Genomic DNA, 22,020 nt, shown 5'->3' with positions numbered 1-22,020 from the left:
AAGGGCACTGGACTCCCACATGGCTGATCGCAGTTTGAATCCCAAAACTGGTGGCTTGCTTTCTCACTTTCCCTCCATCTCTCTCTCTCTGTCCCTCTCTGGTCAAATTAAAATCAATCAATCAAGTTAAATAAAATAATTCTTGAAAAAAAAAGAAATTTGAAATCCATGCATGGTTTTCTTACAGTACAAATAATTTTTTGAAGAACCTTTGTACTTACTGAACAAAAACATTAGACATGGTCTAGTGAATTACTATGCAACTTTGAAAAATGAGCATTTTTTTTAAGCCTACATGATCCAAATGATTTCTCTGGAAGAAATCACAGGCATTTAGCAGACCAACCCCAAAGTAGATACCATGGTTCTTGGGGTGTGGGGAGGACCTTCCATTTCCACCAAAGCAATGATCTACTCAACAGCTGTGTGTGAGAGAGGTACTTCTAACAGAGTCTTTCTGTTGTGTTTCACCCCAGTCTCATCTGGCCTAGCTCACAGACATGGGTGCACAAGGAGGTCTTGGGATGCAAACCCAGAACCTTTCAGTGCAATTCCAGGATTATCACCACTTCACTGCCTACTCCTGAGTCTGACTGTGTTCACCTGAGTTTTCCTCTGTTGAGTGCTGGGATCGTGGTGATGTTTTATTCAGGAAATGCACACACGTCTGTGAGCTAGGCCAGATGAGGCTGGTGTGAAACTCTGTTAGGAGTACCTCTCTCACACACATGAAATAATAATTTTTTTAATTGCCAGAGGCTGTATGTATTCACTAGGAAGAAAGAAAGAGGAAGAGAAAGAAATTATCTCTCAGTGGGCATGCAATCACTTCTCCATTTCTCCATTCTGTACACGTATACATGTGCCGAGTGTGTTTTTTAAGCAGCTGTGGCTGGTTCAAACTATGGTTGGCCATCTGGGCCAGCTTCCTCAACCAATAGGCTATGGGGCCACTCCATAAAAAAACTTTCTTTAGAAGTATTTTTTAGGGGGACAAGCAGTTAGAGTAATGGCTATGTCGCTGGACTCCCACGTAGCCGACCGCGGTTCGCGTCCCGGACCCGGTGGCTTAAAAGCCGGGTGTGTGTGCATGTGTGCCCAAGATCCCAAGAGGAGAATGGAGAAGGGATTGAAGCATGGCCATCCCCCCGGGGGGTGATTTCTCGCTTTCTATCTCTCTGTCTCTCTCTGTCTGTCTGGCAAGCACACGTGCCCTATAGCAAAAACCTCTCCAAAAAAAAAGTATTTTTTAGGGCCAACAGGTGGTAAAGTGGTTAAGGGCACTGGATTCCCACGTGGCTGACTGCAGTTTGAGTCCTAGACCTGGCAGCTTTCTCTGACTTTCCCCTTCTCCCTCCCTCCCTCTCTCTCTGGTCAAGTTAAACAAATAATAACAAATGGAATTAATAAATAAATTCTTTAAAAAATAATTTTAAAAAGAGGAAGTACTTTTTAAAAAATAATCAGACACACACATTCACATGCATGCACACACCTAGGTTCAGAGTCACACACTCAAAATAAGAACACTGCACATATCAAAATAGCTTTTTTTTTTTTTTTTTTTTTGGAGAGGTTTTTGCTATAGGGCACATACACTCGCCAGAAAGACAGAAAGAGACAGAGAAATAGAAAGTGAAAAATCACCCCCAGGGAGGATGGCCATGCCGCAATCCCTTCTCCTCCATTCTCCTCTCAGGATCTTGGGCATGCACGCATACGCGCCCGGCATGAGTTTAAGCCATCAGGTCTGGGACTCAAACCACGGTCGGCTATATGTGAGTTCAGCGACATAGCCATTACACTAACTGCTGATCCTGATTCAGTTTTGCTCCATATATTCCATGTACCCTAGAATTCTAGAAGCTACTAGATCCAGAGGATGAAATATTGAAACTGCCCCCAGAAAAGATGAAGCCACAATCTTGTCTCACCACACCCACTGGCCCTTAGAGAAAGGAGTAGGAGGTGTTGCCTTTTCTCCATGTGTGTGCAGGAAATCTGCAAAGGCCCACTCAGAGATCTTTGAAATGGATTCCCTGCCACTGTAAGACAAAAAACACTGGAGCCCAATTCATGCCTGAGAAAGATCAAGTGGGGCAAGCACTGGGACGGACCCTGGCCCACAGAACAAAAGGGTGAAGGAAGAGTGGACTGCTTTGGTGGTAAGGCCAGATGCATATGGCCGGATCCACCTGCAACCCCGTCATCAATCATAGCAGGTGAGGAGGGAAATATTTCTTGTTGGCCAAAAGTGTGTCATGCAGGAGTGTGTGGGTCTTTGAAAGGGTCTTGCTATCCTCCCCCAAGTTTTGCAGCCAGCCAGGGTCATTGGTGCCCCTGGCATGCTCAGGTAGATAGGAACGTGAATCTAAAGCCTTCCCATAGGATTTCTTAAAGTCACTCAGTGGTCGTCAGCCCAGGTTAAGGGGATTATAAAAATAAGGACAGCAAAGAACCTCCAAAATTCCTCCAAATAGAAAAAGAGCCAGCTTGAACCCTCTGCAGACCCAGAGAGAAGCCATCAGCCAAGTAAGAACCATCCTATTCCTTACATCTCCTTCCCTTTGTTACTCACCACAACTACTGCCCCCTTTCCCCAGTAAACCAGTAAAATAGCAGCTAGCTCCTGGGGGAGAAGGTCTATGTAGAGAAAAGACACATAAAGCCAAGAGGCTCCCGTTTATCACTGAAGGCCTGGCTGGAAAAAGGAGATTTAAAACTGTTTGCTACTGCTATGTAGCAAATTATTACCAAAATCTTAGCAGCCTAAAACAGCATTCACTTACTGCATAACTTTTCTCAAGTTTATTTATTTGTGTCTTTCACGAGATAGAGACAGCGCCCCCTACAGGGTCTCAGCACCATCATCCCACCCACATCAGCCGGCCTTTGATCATAGGTACATGCATGCCTAGCATACTCAGGGAGGTCTCTGGGATGTGAACCTGGAACCTTCCCATGTGGATCAGCCAGAAAGAGCACTGCACTCATGTGGCACCCTCTCATCCCCCATTACCTCGTAGTTCTGTAACTCAGATCTCCCACATAGCTCAGCAGAGTCTCTGCTTAGTCTCACAAGACTGAAATCAAGGTACGAGCCAGTGAGGCTCTTACCTGGAGGCTCTGGAAAGGAATCCAAGTCCTAGCTCATTAGGTTGTTGGCACAAATTAGTTCCTGTGACCATGAGTCTGCGGTCTCTGTTACCTGGCCTTGGTCAGCAGCTACTTTCATCTCTTTATGGCACTGGGGTTCCAATAATAGTACATAGAGTCCCGCTCAGGCTTACGTTCAGTCTTCTTCTGCTACTAGTCAGAGAAAACTCTGCTTTTTGAAGGGTTCATGTGATTAGATTGTCCCACACGGATAATTTCCTTTTTGCCATATAAAGTGACATAATCAACAGACCAATATCTCATCGTATTTGCAGATTTCACCTGCACTCAAAGGAAAGGGGATTATACAAGAATCAGGGTCCCTGGGATTCATTCTTAGGAGTCAGTCCTACCACAAACATTGAGTCAGGTGAGAAACACAACAGAGAGGTTAGGAGTTCTGATTACTTCCCAGGTCCGAACATTCACATCACTAACTAAGGGGTCTCTGTACTACACAAAGGGACTGTAAAACTGTACCAGTGAAGAATGAGCACAGAAGTCTGTGGTCTCTCTCTCTTTTTTTTTTTTTTTTAAATCTGGAGAGAATGAGGATGTAGGATGAGGCAATGACCACCAGTGAATGAGTTTTAAGGACAGCGGGAGAGAGAAACAAAGCTCATGTTTTGTTTGCATTATGAGTTGTGCTGGTTGGATAAACAGTTTATCCAAGGAGCATAATCCTAAAGATAGACAGGGATGAATTAAAGCCAAATAATGCATGCTAATGATGGAACTACCAAAGTGGGTTAGAAAAGCAGAAATAAGGTGAAGTCCCCTGCTACAAAGACAAGATCTGATTACCAGGAAAGTAATGTCCTCAAATCTTTCTGCACCACAGAGGAAAACATGGTTATGCAGAAAACATTGAAAGGATAGAGCCCAGAAGTATATGCCTGGAGATTTAAACCTGGTCCTTATTCTGTCCCCTAACATATAGTGCAAACCTGAGCAAGAGTATCCTCCCTATGATTCAGTCTTTTTACTAAGAAAAGATCAAGAATTCATGGAATAGGGAACCAGCAGTTAGCGTAATGGCTATGTCGCTGGACTCCCACGTAGTCGACCGCGGTTTGCGTCCCGGACCTGGGGGCTTAAAACTCATGCCAGGCGCATGTGCATGCATGCCCAAGATCCCGAAAGGAGAATGGAGAAGGGATTGCGGCATGACCATCCCCTCTGGGGGGTGATTTCTCACTTTCTGTCTCTATGTCTCTCTCTGTCTGGCGAGCGCACGCACCCTATAGCAAAAAAAAAAACCTCTTCAAAAAGAAAAAAGAATTCATGGAATAGAGTGGCATAAACTCTGAAGTTTGCTAAAGGAAGGTCAGATGCTCTATCAGACCCACAGATCTGTTTTGTTTTGTATATTTTTTACCCATGCAGTGTTTAAAAAGGAAAAAAAAAAAAATCTTGTACTGCCAGCCCTGAAAACAGAGGCCCAGCTGCAGTAGTGCAGGCAGTAGGGATACTGCTGCCCAATGCTGGAGGCCTATGGGAAGGCTCTAGATTCACGTCCCTATCTACCTGAGCACGTCAGGTACAGCAATGTCCTGGCTGGCTGCAAGACTTGAGGGAGGACAGCAAGACCCTGTCAAAGTTCCTTGTTCTCCCTCTCTCTCGGGAGGGAAATTAGTAAACAAAAAAAAAAAAAAAAAAGAAAGAAAGAAAGAAAGAAAAAGAAGGAGAAAATACCATTTGGGGCTAGACAGTGGCACAGTGGTAAAATGCAATGCTCCATGAGGCTGACACACACAGGAAGGTCCTAGGTTCATACCCAGGGACCTCCTTGAACACACTGGGCATGCCTGCCTGCCCATCATCCAAGGCTGACTGAAGCGGGGTGTGGATTGTGACATCAAGACTCTATTAGGGGTGTTGTGTCTGTTTCTCTCTTTCTCTTGCTCACGGAAGAAATAAGCTTTAGGAAAAAAATAAGAAAAAGAAAAAATAGACTTTCTATTTTTTTCCAGTTTTTTTTTTTATACAGTCACTGGATATAAAACGGATTTTCCCAGCATGAATGCAGTGTATATTAGTCCAATTAAAGATGTTATCAACAGATCATTTTCCATTTGTGTCCCTTAAAAGTTTGGCTTCTTTCTCTTTCCCCTTGATTTCCTTCCTCTCACCCTCTATTTTTAACAGAACCCGTATTCCCAGCTAGTGGAGGAGCACTGGACTTGTGCTCTGCATGGTAACAGATTCTGCAGCTCAGCTCGGCCTCAGCGGCCCTCCTTCAAGGCAAGCTTGGGCTCTCCAGTCCCCACCCTCCCCACCGGGCGGGCTTTGGTAGCTTGGGGAACTCTGCTGGCCCCTGTTCGCACCTGTGTGTTTGATCTCACGCTAAAGCATTACACAAGTGTTGGTTGTTCCTACCTGTAAAATGAGGTCACTGGAATGGATGACCCACTTCTACTTAGGGAGGCTATAATTCCAGTCTTTAGGATGGGTTCTTCAGTCACTTTTCCCAAAAAGGTATAAAATGATCACCCAAAACCCCGGGTGGTCCACATCCCCCGAGTGTAGTATAAAGGCCATAAAAATGCTCTGAAAATCAGGCATTTGTACCGTTGCAGAAAAACTTCAATAAACTGCAAATGTAGTTTTCCACTGGGCAAGATTTCGGCACTGATTTCTTCAAAAGCGAATAGAAAGTGGAGATGGGGAAAGGACAAGGTTACCACCAACGTTAAGAGACAGGGGCAGGGCTCCAAGAAAGGAGGGGATTGTGGGAAAAAAGTATTCACCATAAGAGAGTTAATCCCAAGTGGTTCAGCCAGAGAAAGGAGCCCAGCATTTACAGTACTTTTTGGTTTGTTGTATTTATTTTCCCCCCACTAGCTATAAATCAATCCATTTAGATATAGAGATGGTCGAGAGAACACATTTTATTGCCGTGGATAATTTCCCAAGAGAGAAAGATCATTTTGTTTCATTTCTAACTTTTTTTCCCCTTTCGCTTTTGTGAACCCCCACAAGTTTATGAAAAGTTGTCCAGATGAGGACACAGAACTTAGCAAACTATTCCCATCTTTAATTCACATAAAAGTGGAAACACATACTCCTGCTCATGCACACACAGCACTAGAAACCCGGAAAACTAATTGAGCGCCAAGCACTTCTGGTACCCTGAGGATATATATATATTTTGGTAGCCTGAGGCTGCCAGAAACTTTGCCTGCTGAATGAATTATAGAACAGGAAGCAGATGGGCTGTGTATATGAAACAACCACTATCTGGCATGATGTGCTGTGCAATTTGGCTGCAAAGATTAAATTGAGCTATTGAATGTTTAATACACTATGCATAACAAATACAGCCAGAGCCACAAAACAGCATAAATTACAGAATTGGTATTCACACGGCCTTTCCCAGGAATCAATACACTGCCACCGCTCATAAGAGTCTGTTGTTTAATACACATAAAGAAGAGAAGAATTCTTCTATTAAAATGAGTTATCTGGGCTATTTACCAAAGGCAGTGATTTAGCAGTGGTAAAGTCTATGTAGTGCTGTTGAATGCAGATGATAATACTTCTTGTCCTTGTCTGCCTGTTTCATTGCGCCTATCAGTTGCTGGGGCTGCGAGTCCCTTGGGTACATTAGCAGTCAGCCCAGGAAGTGTGTTTAAGTAATGGACATAATGTTCACATTTGCTAGACCAGCCTTCTCCCTAATCATGAATTATTCTTCCCCAAGGCTCAATTGGAACATTACTTTAGAAGCAGAAGATTTAATCCTTTTCAGCTGATTGGAGGGAATGATTACAGTATTATTTTCTTGTACAGGCTGTCTCCAGTGAAGGTGCCTTTTTCTGTCCCCATCTTTAATAGGCAGCAATCTTTATTTCCCTGGAGGGAAATGGCAATGAATTCGAAATAGGATAAATCTTCAGGAATGCAAGGTGCTGAAGCTGTAGATCACTGCTGGTTAGTTAATTAGTTTAGCCCTCACTTGTTTCATCTCCAAGATAGAATACCTTGTAACAAGGGGAAACAGCGGGTAGGTGGGTGGGTGGGAAGGTGGGTGGAGCAGGACAGTGGAGGAACCAGCTGTAGGCAGATAAATCATGGAAGCCTTAAAGCCACGGCGCCCCCCCAGAGCCCCACTTACTGCAATCAGTAAAAGAAGCTTTACTTGTTTTGCTCCAACCATTCTGACTTTTAAGAGCAATTTGAGTTACCAAAAGGGCTTGCATCTTTCTCTTACAGAAATAGTCGATGCAGAGTAAGGCAGAACCCTATAAAAAATGAGACTGAAGGAGACGAGAGTTGTCACCCTTAAGGATATTTATACACAGAGCTAGCCCCATAGTAAGTCCTGGGAGAGGAAAAAAAAAATGTGCATTCCCAATGTGTGCTCTTTAAGCACCACTGCACAGAGAAGAAATAAGTAACAATTGACTCCCTTGGTTTTTGGTTTTGGTTTTTAATTTTTATGATTAATGTTTCCAGGAAAGGGAGGGGTGTTGGGGGGAGTGTAGCTTAGCAATTAATTACCTTAGATTGGAAGATCTGAGTCTGACTTACCCTTTTTCCCTACTCCCTGCCATGTGGAAAGGCCAACTGCAATTCCCCTGCTGTTTGGTTTTACGGGGAAACCCCAGAACATTCCCTGTACCACCTCTTTTCTGTTTCTGATATATATCAATGAGAGGAAGAAATCAAACCTAAAGAGATCTACTGAATTAGAAGGAAGTCCTTGACGACTGACATGTCTTACATCTGATTTAAAGCCGAAGCTCCCACAGCTAGCTGTCTATGATCTACTTAGAATGAAACAAGGCCGTGCTGCCTTGGCCCTGATTATAAATATATTACGTTTAAGTGATGAATACCACGCTCAGAAGGAGCAGGAGATTGAGAGTGCCTGAGGCTGGCACTTTCCAATCTCTCCTCCGTGCCAAGTCAGACTTAAAATAAACATGCTTTTGTATGAATGCTACAAGAACCATGTACAGAGGTACGGGAGTGATTTTGCTTCTAAGGCAGAATATAATGAGAGAAGAGGCTGGTTAGAGCTCCTTGGAGGATGGAAAGAAAGCTTTTGCTGGCTTTACCCAGGGCTCCCGCTGTCCACCCTGGTTTATTACTCTAAGCTACCAAGAAAGGTAAAAAAGGTCTAATTTGTTCATAGCAAAGACAAAGATGGCATGATATACCTCTTTTTTGTAGACTGTATTCATTCTAGTTCATTCTGCTACAACTAACAGAAAATAGTTGATCCTGGGTACTTTAGGAAAATAGAAGTTTATTTAACTCACGGTTTGAAAGTCCTAGGTCCAGGGGCCACCTCTGGTGGTGGTCTTCCGGCTGCTTTACAACATGCAGCGGGCAAGAGCGCGTGGTAATGCGTGTCTCCTGGGCTCATTCCCGCTCCTTAAATACCCACCAGAATCTAATCCTAGGGCCTCATCCTAATCGCTGAGTCACTCCCAAAGGCCTTACCTTTCACACCATAATGGCAGTAGGTTTCCTCTTAATATATTCGTACCCAAATCTCAACACATAAATCTGAAGGACATAAACCATAGCAATGTTCAATACTTGAATTCTCAGATCTTCTCTGAATGGCAACTCCAACTCTCTGCTACCTCCATAGCTCCTAGAATACTAGGACTGGCCTCAGAAAAATCACTTATGGCAGCCTTCTTATTTCACAGGGATACAATGGTGTTTTAAAGATACACAGCTGACAAACAACCCATCTGAGACTGAGACCACCAATGCCGGAGCCTATGTTTTATGTGGGACTAGCCGCCGGCTCTAATGTCTTCTAGCCAAAGACACCCCTGGATTCTGCTTCCAGAAACTTCAAACTTCTCTACAATCAAAAGGACTGAGCCATGATAGAGAGCCACCAGCAGTTTCTCTTTTTCCACTTGCATCCCTTTCAGTTAGTCAATCAAATATTTATCAAATACTTATTTTCCTCTTTTGACAGCTGAATTCCAACCAGAATTATTCTTCCCGTCCCAGATCATTTTAATGATCTGACCCACTGTTGGTTTTTTGTTTTGTTTATTTATTTTACCTCCATCAACTTCTGGCTCAAAATATTTTCCCCCAAACCAACATGTATTTATAATACCATATGTTTCTATGCTGCCGTGGCAGGAAATAGGAGCATTATCATATACTGCATAATAATGGAAGGAGCTCATGCTGACAGCTTTGGGCTTCTCTTTCCTCTCTGAAGAGAACAGAGGTCAGGGAAACGGCCAACACTGAAGAAAGGAAGAGATGGAGAAAGCGTGGGTGTGAGCATGTTGAAGAGGAATGAAGGAGGGGCTCAGGAGACTGTGGGACTCAGTCCTAGAGCCAGTCATGGCCAAGGTGACTTGTCTAGCCACAGTTGTGCCACTCAATCCCCTCAGGGCCTTGGGGTTTTTTTGTTTTTGTTTTTAATTGGAAGAAATGAAAGGGTAGACTCAGGTCTCTGCCTGCTCTATATCTCTATGGTCCTGTTGGCTCCCAAAACATTAATTGGATTTTACATCATTTGGTTTCATTTCCGGACATTTACAATTCTCTGAGTAACGGGTAACATTCACAGCCCAATTACTTTGCCAAGCTCATCGAAATTTAATTTGCTGCATGCAGTGACACAGAGCCTGAGTTTGACTAGGAAGTCAGAAAAGCCACACCAGTGATTTACGCGAGGCTCCCTGCCTACAAAATTTACCATCGGGATGTCTAATGAATTTTTTTTTTTTTTCATGTAAACATATAGCTTTCACATCTAACTGGAGTCGCAGCGGATGAGCTACCAGGGACAGAGTGTGCTAGACATCATGCTCCTTTCCTCATAATGAGCTCAGAAAACTGCTGCAAAATGAAGGGTCTTGGAGTTATTCTAATGCTTCATAAATGAGAACACTATCTCTTTCAGGACTTCACAATGCTATTTGTATGTATTAAAAAAAAAAAAAAATCCTGACCCTGGGAGGCTGCATTTATTTCTACAGCAATTTTAAGAATACCATGGCCCCCACATTTACATTTAAATACTGATACCTATGCATGCTTCACTCTCAATTTATTGAAAGATTTTTGACAAGGAGGGCGTTTTGACATAAAAATAAGCTGATCTTATGTTGCAGAAAATATGATTAGAATTTGGAAGTCACCATCACTCAATGACTGGCCCAAGGCATTCTCTTCTCTGTCACAGAGCTTTAAATCATACTCCCTATACCTGCACTGTCCGGTGTGGTAGCTACTGGCCACACCTGATGACAGAACACCTGAAATGAAGACAGTCCAATCAGTGACATGCCAGCAGTGTAAACACACACAGGCTTCGTGGCTCCCTTTGTATTTCTACTGGGCAGCTGTAACTGTCCAGTATCTCTGCATTGTGTCATACACAGACTACAAAGTTCAGTTAGTCTGCCGTTCCTGAGGGTTTGCGATGTGCCACAATCTGCGCTTGATGGAAGGAATTAGAAAATGAGCACAGTTCTCACTTTTAAGGGTCATATACTTTAGAAGAAGAAATAGCCATGTCAAGAAATCATTCAAACCTACATGGTACTTGATGTTTCCTAATCAGGGCCCTAATTTATGCAGCAGACGTGCCAAGGCTACACCGTCTCCTCTGCAGGTCTAGCACCCTCTGACTAAACAGCAGACAAGATTTTTATGTCCTGGGGTGGATCCAGATTTTGTGAGGCCTGAAATGTACAAAAGCCCTTAATAAAAAAGGATTTAAAATGACCAAACTAGATAAGTAATGTAATTAAAGTGTGAAACACTAAAGTTGAACTATGGTAGGAATAACTGATCTTCTGGGTGAGTCACAGCTATTTCCAAATGATCCTTACATGTGTCGTGCAAGACAAGCAGAAATTTGGTTAGACAGTTAGCTTTCTTGGGACCAGCAGTTAGCGTAATGGCTATGTCACTGAACTCCCATGTAGTCGGCCACAGTTCGAGTCCTGGACCCGGTGGCTTAAACTCACGCTAGGCACGTATGCGTGCGTGGCCAAGATCTTGAGAAGAGAAAGAATGATTGTTGTGTGACCATCCCCCCTGGGGGTGATTTCTCACTTTCTGTCTCTCCGTCTCTGTCTTTCTGGCGAGCACACGCCCCCTATAGCAAAAACCTCTCCAAAACAAAAAAAGAAAGAAAGTTAGCTTTTCTCTGAAAGAGGAAAGCACTTAAAAGTACAAAGTTGCTTTGACAAGAATGTAGAAGGAACCAATAATGATTAGAAAGGAAGCTAAAAAAAAGACAGGGACAGGACAGACAAGTGGAGGCTTGTATGCCAAGCAATAGAAAAGATGACTTCATCCTGAGGTGTAGAAATTCATCTTAGTGTCTAATGGGCCTTTTCTGTCCCTGAGCCCTCCGTAATATATATATATATATATGGAAGAACTCATATGCCAATTCTGCTGATTAGCCTATTCATTTCCACACAAACTTCTAGCTCCACATACCCAAAGGTTCTCTGACAAAAGTAACCAAACACATAACTACAGTGATAGTCATAGGAAAAAACATGGGACTTCACAAATTCCATTCAAATTCCTTACTTTGTCTTATTCTTAACATGAATTCACTGTAGACAGAACAATAAATGCCCTTGACTCCCCCAGAGCCAGGAAGCACATTGGGAATGGGGATTGGATTACATTCACCCTCAGACACCCTGACTGCACGTTCATCTCCTGACCAAGAAGATGAAGCTCCTTTCAACACAGGAGTGTTCTGGAGCAGATGTGGTAGTGGTGATTGCAGTGCTAAAACCCAGCTTTCAGAGCATTGAGTCTACCTTCATTGAAGCCAAGAGCTAGCTCACGAATATTTTCAAGAAGTGTGAGGTCCATGCTTAGCAACTGTGGCCATACATTCACCTAATTGCAATCCTTCAAGTGTCATGGGCTGAACTGTGTACCCCAAAGTTCATATACTCAAGCTATAATCTCCAGTATCACTGTATTTGGAAATAGAGCCTTAAAAGGGGTAATGAGGATTGATCAGGGCATGAGGGTAGGGCCTAATCTAACAGGAGCAGTGTCCGATAAGAAAGCAGAGACACCAGGATACACATGCACAGGGTAAGACCATGTGAGGACACAGGGGTAGGGCCACATGAGCACACACTGAGAAGGCTGCATCCGTAAGTCAAGGCAAGAGGCCTCAGGAGGAGCCAAACCTCCCAGCACCTTGATCTTGAACTTCTACTCTCCAGAAAAGTGAGAAAATAATTTCTGTCATTTGAGCTATGCAGGTTGCAGTATTTTGTTATGGCAGCTCCAGCATTCTAATCTCAGGTATATGAACCCAAGGAATACAATGGAATTGAACTCAGCCTCTTTCCCAGACTTAGAAGAGAAATTCAGCTTCTTTTTTCTCTAAAGGACTTGAAATTTGACGAGAAGATGGTAAAAGGATTTCTGAGAGTTTTCTACCTGCCAGGAACTATTCTAAATGCTTTGTCTATTGATTCATTTGACCCTCAAGAACCTGAAATTAGATATTATCACCCCCCAGTGGTAGATGACAAGAGATACTCAAATGGCCAGTGGTAGTGTGAGGTGCAGAAACATAAAACCACTGATCCTAGGGATCCAGAAAGCACAAGATGGAAAGCCAAAGGAAAGGAAAGTTCACTTCTGTATTGTTGCCACCTTCTTAGCTTTGGCTATTCATGGTAGACAGCTCTGTCACAGTGGTGGGTGTAACTTGATTTTCATTAAAAGGGGACTTAAAACGTTCATGGAAAAAGAAAACTAAAGAGTTTATTTTGGTTCAAAAAAGTCTCTGAAATTCATCATATGAACTTCTTTATAATTGGTATTTTCCATGAACTTTTTGAAACCCCCCCCTTCATATTTGTATCATGTGAATATACCCCTAATACAATGGGAGTAAAATATTTGCACCCTAGAAGCACCTAACCCAGGGGAAAAACAAGAAATTTTTCAGCTCAAACCCAGTGTAATCCAACTTTCACACATAAGACCTCCAATCCCACTATTTCATTGGACTTTTTGCATCCTTCGCTCCCTAACTCTCATTTGTGCTGTGTGTTGTTTGAGACTTGAAGGTGAACTCTCAGTGGTAATCACCCCCAAGAAGGTGCAAACATCAGAAATTTTTCAGCTCAAACCCAGTGTAATCCAACTTTCACACATAAGACCTCCAATCCCACTATTTCATTGGACTTTTTGCATCCTTCGCTCCCTAACTCTCATTTGTGCTGTGTGTTGTTTGAGACTTGAAGGTGAATTCTTTCAGTGGTAATCACCCCCAAGAAGGTTCAAACATCACAGAAAGTTCACGATTCAGTTTTTATGTTATTGTCGATTGTTTTTACACACCATGTTACTTTCAAAATATTAATAAATGCCACATGACTCAACTAGTTTATTTTTACTAATGTATTAGCAGGCAGTTCCAATTGACTGATGGCTGAGCAACAGAAAGTTTATCCTTTTCTTACACATAAACCCAAATGTTAGATTCTGAATTTTTATAACTCTAGGAATTCTAAATAAATACCATTTTAATAAATTCAGGCTACCATAACACAATACCATAAACTGAGTGGATTAAACAACAAACATTTATTTCCCATTTAAGAGGCTGGAAAGTCCAAGATCAAGGTGCTTAGAAATCCAGTGTCTGGCGAGGACTCTCCTTCTGGTTGGCAGACGGCCACATTCCTACTGTGCCCTCACCTTTCTGTTTCTATATGGGCACTAATCCTATCATGAGGGCACCATTCTTATGATCTAAGCACATCAGAAGCCCCACCTCCTAGTACCACCTTGGGAATTAGTACTTGTACATATACATTTTGGTGGAGACACAAATATTCAGACTATGGTAGATACCTTCAAGGATCAAATGTGAAAGAAAATCTCAACACTCTAAAAGCAAAAGCCATACACATATGCCATGCTTGGATTAGAACCTTGTATTGTCATACACACTTGAACCGTAGGCTTTAGATCCACGTTATGTAGTTAAATGAACTTGGTTTTGTTTTAGATTGGCTAGATAAGCTTCCTTTTATTCTCAACATAATCATACTCTTGCTTCTGGAAATGCCAACAAAATCAGAGACAGTGAGGTTAAATATAGCGATCTTGATATGGGGGAAATGTGAACACACACAGAGAACAAACAAAATCACAACAAGAGGAAGAACACAATTCCGAGGAATTGTGAAGATTGGAGGGGTGTGTGGAGATCATTGAGAATTGCTCCCGAGAGCCAAAATGGCCAGCTGCCAAGAGGCCACCAAAGATAGTATCCAAACCCAGACAAGGCTCTTCAGTTTTAAAAGCTCAGAAATTGGATTCTGTGAATATCCTAGGCAGAGATGAGTTTCATGAAACAATAGAGCATCATTTCAATTCATAAGAGACTAATGTAACAGCCAGAATGTTGCTCAGTATATTCTTCCCTGTGGTGAAATTAACATGAGCAGCCAAATTCTGATCAGGAGGTTGTTTGGAAGGCCTAAAGTTGCTGGGGGAGAAGGTTAGACAATTCACATGTGTTTTGGCATCAGAAGACAGCCCAGACATCTGGGAGACTCTGGAGTCTCTCTCTTAACATAGCATGAGATTCATGTGAACCAAGTGCTCCCCCAGTTTTGTACGGCTTTCTCAACTGCAGCTTGAGGCATATTAATATAGCCGGACTATTTCATCGATTTCTGTTGTCAGGACTCAGAGGTGAGATCAGACTGTTGAAAACCTTCCCCTACCTGACAGCAATGATAGAGAATGAATGCTACACCACTAGAACCCACCCTCTTAGATAGAGGAAACTTTTCCTTTAGACTTGAACAAATGATTACCTATTTACAATTTGATTTACCGTATTGTTTACTTTTAAATCACTTTAATTCTACCACCTCATCTAAAGAATTGCTGGTCACCAATCACTCTCCCTAATAAATGGTAAAAGAATGAACAAATTAAACAGAAATATAGAATGCCTTAGCATTTTTACTGTAGGGGCCAGCAGGTAGCATGGTGGTTAAGTCACTGGACTCCTACATGGCCAAACGTGGTTTGATTCCTGGACCTGGTGGCTGGCGTTCTCACTTTCTGTGTGTGTGTGTGTGTGTGTGTGTGTGTGTGTGTGTGTGTGTCTGGTAAGCATGCATGCCCTGTAGCACATTTTAAAAATAATAGTAATGATAAATAAAATTAAATAAATCTAATTTTTTTTTTTTAACTATACAGAACTAAGGACTTAGGGCTGCCTGGTAATCTAGTGGTTTAATGTAGCTGGATCCCACAAGGTCAACTGCAGTTCTAGTCCTGGTCCCTTGCTAAGTGTATATGTGTGCACACCAAAAGTCCCAACAAGACATAGAAATGGAGAAGGGATTGCCTTGTGAGTTCACCCCATGGGGGCATGCTTTCTCCCTCTCTTTGTGTCTGTCTCTCCTTGGCAAGAACCCCTACTCTCTGGCATTTTTTTTTTAATTTTAGAATTAAAATGCAAAGAATTAAAGACTGAGCCCACTGCGGACCAATCTTATACTCTTCATTCAACATGACACACAGTAGGTATATCAAAGACCAAAAATGAAAAACACTTATGGAAGAAGGTAAACTTGAGAGTTATTATTTAATTTTGTACATGAATTTCTCCCTAGGATTCAAAAGTTCAAAGCATATCAAGCATTCAAACAACATATTTATATGTGAGAGTATTGTGTAAGGATGATGGAGTAGAGATTAAAGAGGTAGAATCAGAATCAGCCAGAGACATCTGGGCTCAAATTCAGGGCCCACTTACAAGCTATTACGTAGTTACATCTTTAAAATGGTAACATCAACATGTAGGGTGGTTTTCAGAATTAAGCAGGATGAGTTAATGTACTACCACTGGCCCGTGTAGATTCTCAAATAAATAGTTACAATCATCGTTGTTATCATTTTGGAGATACTTTTTATTTTTTGAGCTTTTCCTTTTGCTTCTACAAAGTCATCCCACATCTTCTCAGGCAAATGAAGCTTAACAAAATATTCTCCTGACCCTTATCATGTGTAACAAGAGTATACAAATTCTTGTTAAAGTCCGTTTACTTTTCTCTTCCTATATAAGAGAGACAAGACCCCAACAGGGTCTCAACACCACTGTCCACCCCAGTCTCCAGCCACCCCAAATCATGGGCCTGGTGTACTTAGGGAAGCCTCCAGACTTAAACCAGGAACCTTCCCATGTGAGGTTGCCCCACAGAGCATCATGTCTGTGCCATCGTCTGGCCCCAAGAGGATACACGTTCTCACCATTTCCTCCAGGACATTATGTTTACTTGCCTGGAAACAGGAGGAGGAGGAGGAGGGAGGAGAGGGAGGAGGGAGGAGGGAGGAGGAGGAGGAGGAGGGGGAAGAGAAGAGGGAGGAGGAGGGGAAAGAGAAGGAGGAGATTTAACCAGGTGAGCTCACTTTTCCATGAGGTAACTAGAGTCAAATCAGTCTTCACATTGACCTGGACATAGATGTCAAGGCTAAAATATCAAGACCTAAAGCTAAAGATTATCACACAGTTTACAGGTGGTTTGGCTTGACTTTTTTAATTCTGTTTCGATGGTGGTCTATTTTTTTCATGTATTTTTAGCACTCTATTTTAATCAAGGTCTTCATCACCCCAAACAAAAGAGAATCTCAGTGTGGCTATGACCCCAAACAGACTTCTCCTCACATCTTGTTACTGAAAGGTGTTGGGAGCACACGTTCAATACTAGTTTGCATTTACCAATGTGCTTTCTTTTTTAATCTGCCTCCCACTTTTTCTTTTTGATTCAATCTGCCCCTTACTGTAATAAATACACCAGTAGGTGTTTCAGAAAAAAATATGAATAATGAACTCTATAAGTAATAGACTGAATAATAAACTCTGAGTCTTTGTATATCTTCATTTGTCTAATTTTGCACTGTTTCTGACCAACATTTTAGCCGGGAATAGAACCTAATTTGTTTTCCCATAATACTATGAAAATATCATTTAGTTGATATCCAGCATCGACTTCTTTCGGTGAGAAGTCTGTCAGCAGTAAACACCTGAAAAGAATAACAAACTGGTTTCTTTTTTCTTCTCCTCCTCTTCCTTCTTTTTTATGGTAACCTTAAGATTTTATTACGTTCTGCTTAAATTTGAGGCCCAGGTTTTTGATTTTGAAAGAACTTTCTAGCCATAGTCTCTTCAAATATTAACCCTTTCCCATTTTCTCTGTTCTCATCTAGAACTCTTACTAAACAAATGTTGATGCTTTAATATTTTCCTCCTTCAGGCCTCTTAATTTCTCTTCCATTTTTCTATCTCTATATCTCATTGAGACAAATTCTAGGCAATAAAATCATTAGATTTTATTGTTCAAAAGAATGTTTTGGGGTGTGGTCTAATTACTGATTCACCTATTTGTTGACTTTTACTTTATTCTGAAACTAAGAATTATACAAAAACAAAACAAAACAAAACAACCTATGGTTTTAACCTAATTCCCTGAACACACCAAAGAGATGAAAAAGTAAATTCTTATGCAAATGTTCTTTTTGTGGTAGATGTTTCTGGAGAGGTTTCCGATTCATCTTCTGTAAAAATAGAATCTTGCCATTTCGGTTCTATCATAGTGACATATTGGACATCCTTGGTAAAATGAAGCCAGGAAATGTTTCTAATCTACAGGGAGACATATATTTTTCCAGCTAATTATCTGTCCTGTTTTAAAGCATGCTTATTTTTGAAGTGTCAAAATGTACTAATCCATACTGCAATTGTTTGGAAAACTTCATGAACAAGTGTATTTCAGCAAGAAAAGACATTTGATGCCAGCCAAATTCTCTTTTTTCTGTCACTATAAATGGCTTTCCTATTTTCAACAGTTTTTCAAAATCAAAGTCATATCTAAGCTGACAACTTCTTTGGCAAGTTTCAGCTAGATGTAATTTGAAACAGTCAAGGAAGCAAAGCCTAAACAATAAGGTTTTTAGTGGTAACGGTGACAGATCCTTAACTACTGTCACACTGTGTCTGACACTAAAAGACTTGAGAGGAAATTCGTTAAATAAATACTTGCAGTTAAAAAAATACACCTGCATTTAGTATGCATCCTCTGTCATGAAATTATGTAAGACCTGAGAACTCAGGGATGTTAAGCACTTAGCCAAAACATACCTGAAAGAAATCCCCTCAAAGGATTTCTTTCTTTAACCTTCAGAATATCCTTTAGCTATAGTTAGCAACCAAAGGCCATTAAAAAGTCAGAAGGTATAAAAAAGAATAGACGCTCCTCTCTTTCAGCCTCAGGTTAGTTCTATACAAAATAAGACTATTTGAGTTCCTTCTCTCTTTCTTTTTCTTTTTTTTTTCTTTTTTTCTTTTTTTTTATTTATTTTTTTTTTTTCAGATTTGTTCTGGGCACGTGAACTGGAGAGGGAGAGAGAGAGAAATCACGCCCCACCCCAGGAGGAATGACCATGCTGCAATACTTTCTCCACCATTCTCCTGTCAGAATTTTGGGCATCCACACACACACGTGCCCATGTGTTTTTCAAGCTACTGGGACTGAGACTCCAACCAACTGCAAACTTGGCCATGTGGGATATAGCTACTTTTTTCATGATGCCACCAGCTATCCCCAAGACTATTTAGGTTCTAAGGGAAAAGGAAGTTCTAACATGGCCTTAGAATTACTATTACTTACACACACATACATGAAACACACATTTTGCTTTTATTAGAATGAGAATTTGTTCTTTTTTTTATTTTACTATTAATTTTTTTAGAGAAGCCACAAGATGTTGTAATCTGCAAAAACTTTTCTCCTTATTCCAGAATTACATAACTGTGTTTACGCTAAATATGAACTCTAATTTCACTTTAGAACGTACCATGTTTAGAATTTAGGAATTCAGGGACCAGCAGTTGGCATAATGGCTATGTTGCTGGACTCCCATGTAGTCAACCATGGTTCGAATCCCAGACCCGGTGGCTTAAACTCATGCCTGGTGCGTATGCATGTGTGCCCAAGATCCCAAGAGGTGAATGGAGGAGAAGGGATTGTGGCATGGCCATCCCCCCTGGGGGGGGGGGGTAATTTCTCCCTTTCTGTCTCTTTGTCTCCCTCTGTCTTTCTGGCGAGCACCCACACCCTATAGCAAAAATCTCTCCAAAAATAAATGAATAAATAAAATAATTTAGGAATTCATTTCACATATACCATGCTTCACATCAGTTACTCTGCTTTCTTAAAGAATTAATTTTCCTGTCTAATTATGATTAAAGGCTAGTGTCAACAGAATTCTACTTCTTGTTTTTCTTCTTTAGGTTTTTGCCATAAGGCATGTGTGCTGGCTAGAGTGAGAGGGAAGAGGAGGAAATCAACTCTCGGGAGGGATGGCCACGCCAGTCCCTTTTCCTCCATTCTCCTCTTGGAATTTTGGGCATGTACACATATATCTGGTGTGATTTTCCAGCCACCAAGTCTGGGACTCAAACCGTGTTTAGCCATATGAGAATCCAGCACCTTAACCACCATGCTACCTGCTGACCCCAAATTCTAGTTCTTCATAATCACATTGTTACAACTTACTGAAATCACATACATCACTAAAATAACTTAATGATATGAAACCAAGGTACAAAAGTAATGCACAAGACATTCTAGAGGCAAAACCAAATAGAGAAACAAAAGATAAAGATTAATTACTTAACTTTATTGTTTATAAAGCATCCCTTTGACTAAAGTTCTCGTTTCCTAACTCAACTTCAAATTCCATAAGTATCCATAAAAATTCTGTTATAGGACCATTACAAACTTAAGGACTTACCCAAGATAATCTAGTGATAAGAAAGGTCAAAATGTATTCTTACTTGACAATTACTTTATAACAATTTTGTATTCTAAAAATATTATAAATGTTATATTGGTTAAAAATTATCATCTGAACTTGGTCTCACAATTAGAAAATTGAAGAAAATGTGGTGGGCATACATATTAATCTTTTACATTTACATATATTATGTAATTTTAATAATATACATATATGTGATATGTCATATCTGTAATAATATATACTTATACACATCTATTTATAAGTTATATGTATTTGCAACATCTATATTGCAATGATTATTTGTCTTTGAGTATCAGTTAATAACATGAATATGAAGCAAATAATGACACTCAAAACAGCAAGGACATACTCAAGGGAAATTCTCAACCTGGAAAAATGGAGAGAAGAAGGGAAGAAAAAACAGTGAAAATATTCTAAAGATCTCATTTTACCAGGAAGAAAATGAAGTGTCTTAGTGAGAGAAACTGTAACTGAAAGTGGGAAATAATAGTACCTTGTTTTCACATAGCATAAAGAACTATGTTTGTATCATAGTTCAGGGAGATGGAAGTTAAATGCTAATGAACTGAAAAAATAAACAACCAGATTTATATGGGAAATGAAGAAATATTAACTAGATCAAATCAACAACAAAACAGGGAGAAGAAGAAAAGGCAATGAAAAAGTAAATATCATAAGGTAAAGTGGAAAGAAACATTCAAGTAAATCAGTCATTATACAATCTAAATTCTTCCAGTAAGAGAGACCATATAATTGACCTCTAAAAAGCTATATTCTATATTTATTTACAAAAAGTATATAACACACTGAGATAAAGGAAGTTTGAAAGTAAAAGAGAAACTAAATAATAAACCCCGATTAAAAAAATCAAAGATAAGATATTAATACCTGGGATGTTATAATGTAGTATTTACAGTAGATAACAAAGAACTATTGTAGTTTATATATTTTTAAGTGGTCAGACTCAGAAAAAAATAGAAAAGGACAGAAATGAGGATGAGGCAAGAGCACAATGCTAACAAGATCAGATCCACTTGGGAAAGGGCCCGAGATATGAACCCAGACCTCCCTCAGCACAAGGGTCCGTGATAGGGGCCACGACTGCAAAGCACAGTGAGAGAAGAACTCTGGTGCAAATAGCTCTAACACATTCTCGCTCTCCTTTTATCTCTCTCACTCGCATATGAATAAACTTTTTTTAAACAAAAGAACAAAAACAAATTGAAGAACATAATTAATAAACTAGATAAATTAAGTATGTGTGTGTGTGTGTGTATGATATATGTGTACTAATATTTTGAAATATATATAGATGAAAACTTACATTCCTAAAATAACTGAATATTCATTTTTCCATATGTCCTTGAAATATTTTTAAAATTATTTAATTGTAATAAAAAAGAAATGAATTTTTTTAGAGGTTTTTGCTATAGGGTGCGTGTGCTTGCCAGACAGACAGAGAGAGACAGAGAGACAGAAAGCGAGAAATCACCCCCAGGGGAGATGGCCGCACCACAATCCCTTCTCCTCCCTTCTCCTCATGGGATCTTGGGCATGTACACACACGCACCTGGCGTGAGTTTAAGCCACCGGGTCTGGGACTCGAACTGCAGTTAACTATGTGGGAGTCCAGCAACATAGCCATTACACCAACTGCTGGTCCCCCAAATTAGTGAATTTTTAACATCAGATTTTTACACAGCATATTCTTTGATTACAGCAATACAATCAGAATTTATTTTAAATGACCAAATACTTCATATCTAAAAATTTTTTAAACACAATTCTAAATAAACATTGGAATGGAAAGAAAAATCAAAATTTTTACCATAGAAACTTAGAAAAACAAGGAGAGTAAAATAAACCCTAAGCCAGCAGCAGAAGAAAATAATAGACGTAATGGCAGAGATCAATAAAATTAAAACAGAAACACAATATAGAAACTTAGTGAAATCAATTAGTTCTTTGACATCATTAAAATTGATAAAACACAAGAAATAGAGAGGGGGAGGGAAACAGGGA

General features: G+C 40.5%; 1 protein-coding gene across 1 annotated transcript in view; it reads left to right on the top strand.

Moving 5' to 3' along the window:
• Window positions 1-11,783: 11,783 nt before the first annotated feature.
• Window positions 11,784-22,020, top strand: part of LOC106734579 (mitochondrial import inner membrane translocase subunit Tim9-like) — a 13,297-nt gene continuing 3,060 nt past the window's right edge. The window contains 2 exon segments of the mRNA XM_014586612.1: window positions 11,784-11,889; window positions 17,704-17,792. Of these exon segments, the coding sequence (XP_014442098.1) occupies window positions 11,784-11,889; window positions 17,704-17,792 (195 nt within the window).

Source organism: Tupaia chinensis, unplaced genomic scaffold, assembly GCF_000334495.1.
Source record: "Tupaia chinensis unplaced genomic scaffold, TupChi_1.0 Scaffold000147_1, whole genome shotgun sequence".
In the NCBI taxonomy this organism is placed as follows: Eukaryota; Metazoa; Chordata; class Mammalia; order Scandentia; family Tupaiidae; genus Tupaia; species Tupaia belangeri.
This window is presented reverse-complemented; position numbering and strand designations above follow the sequence as displayed.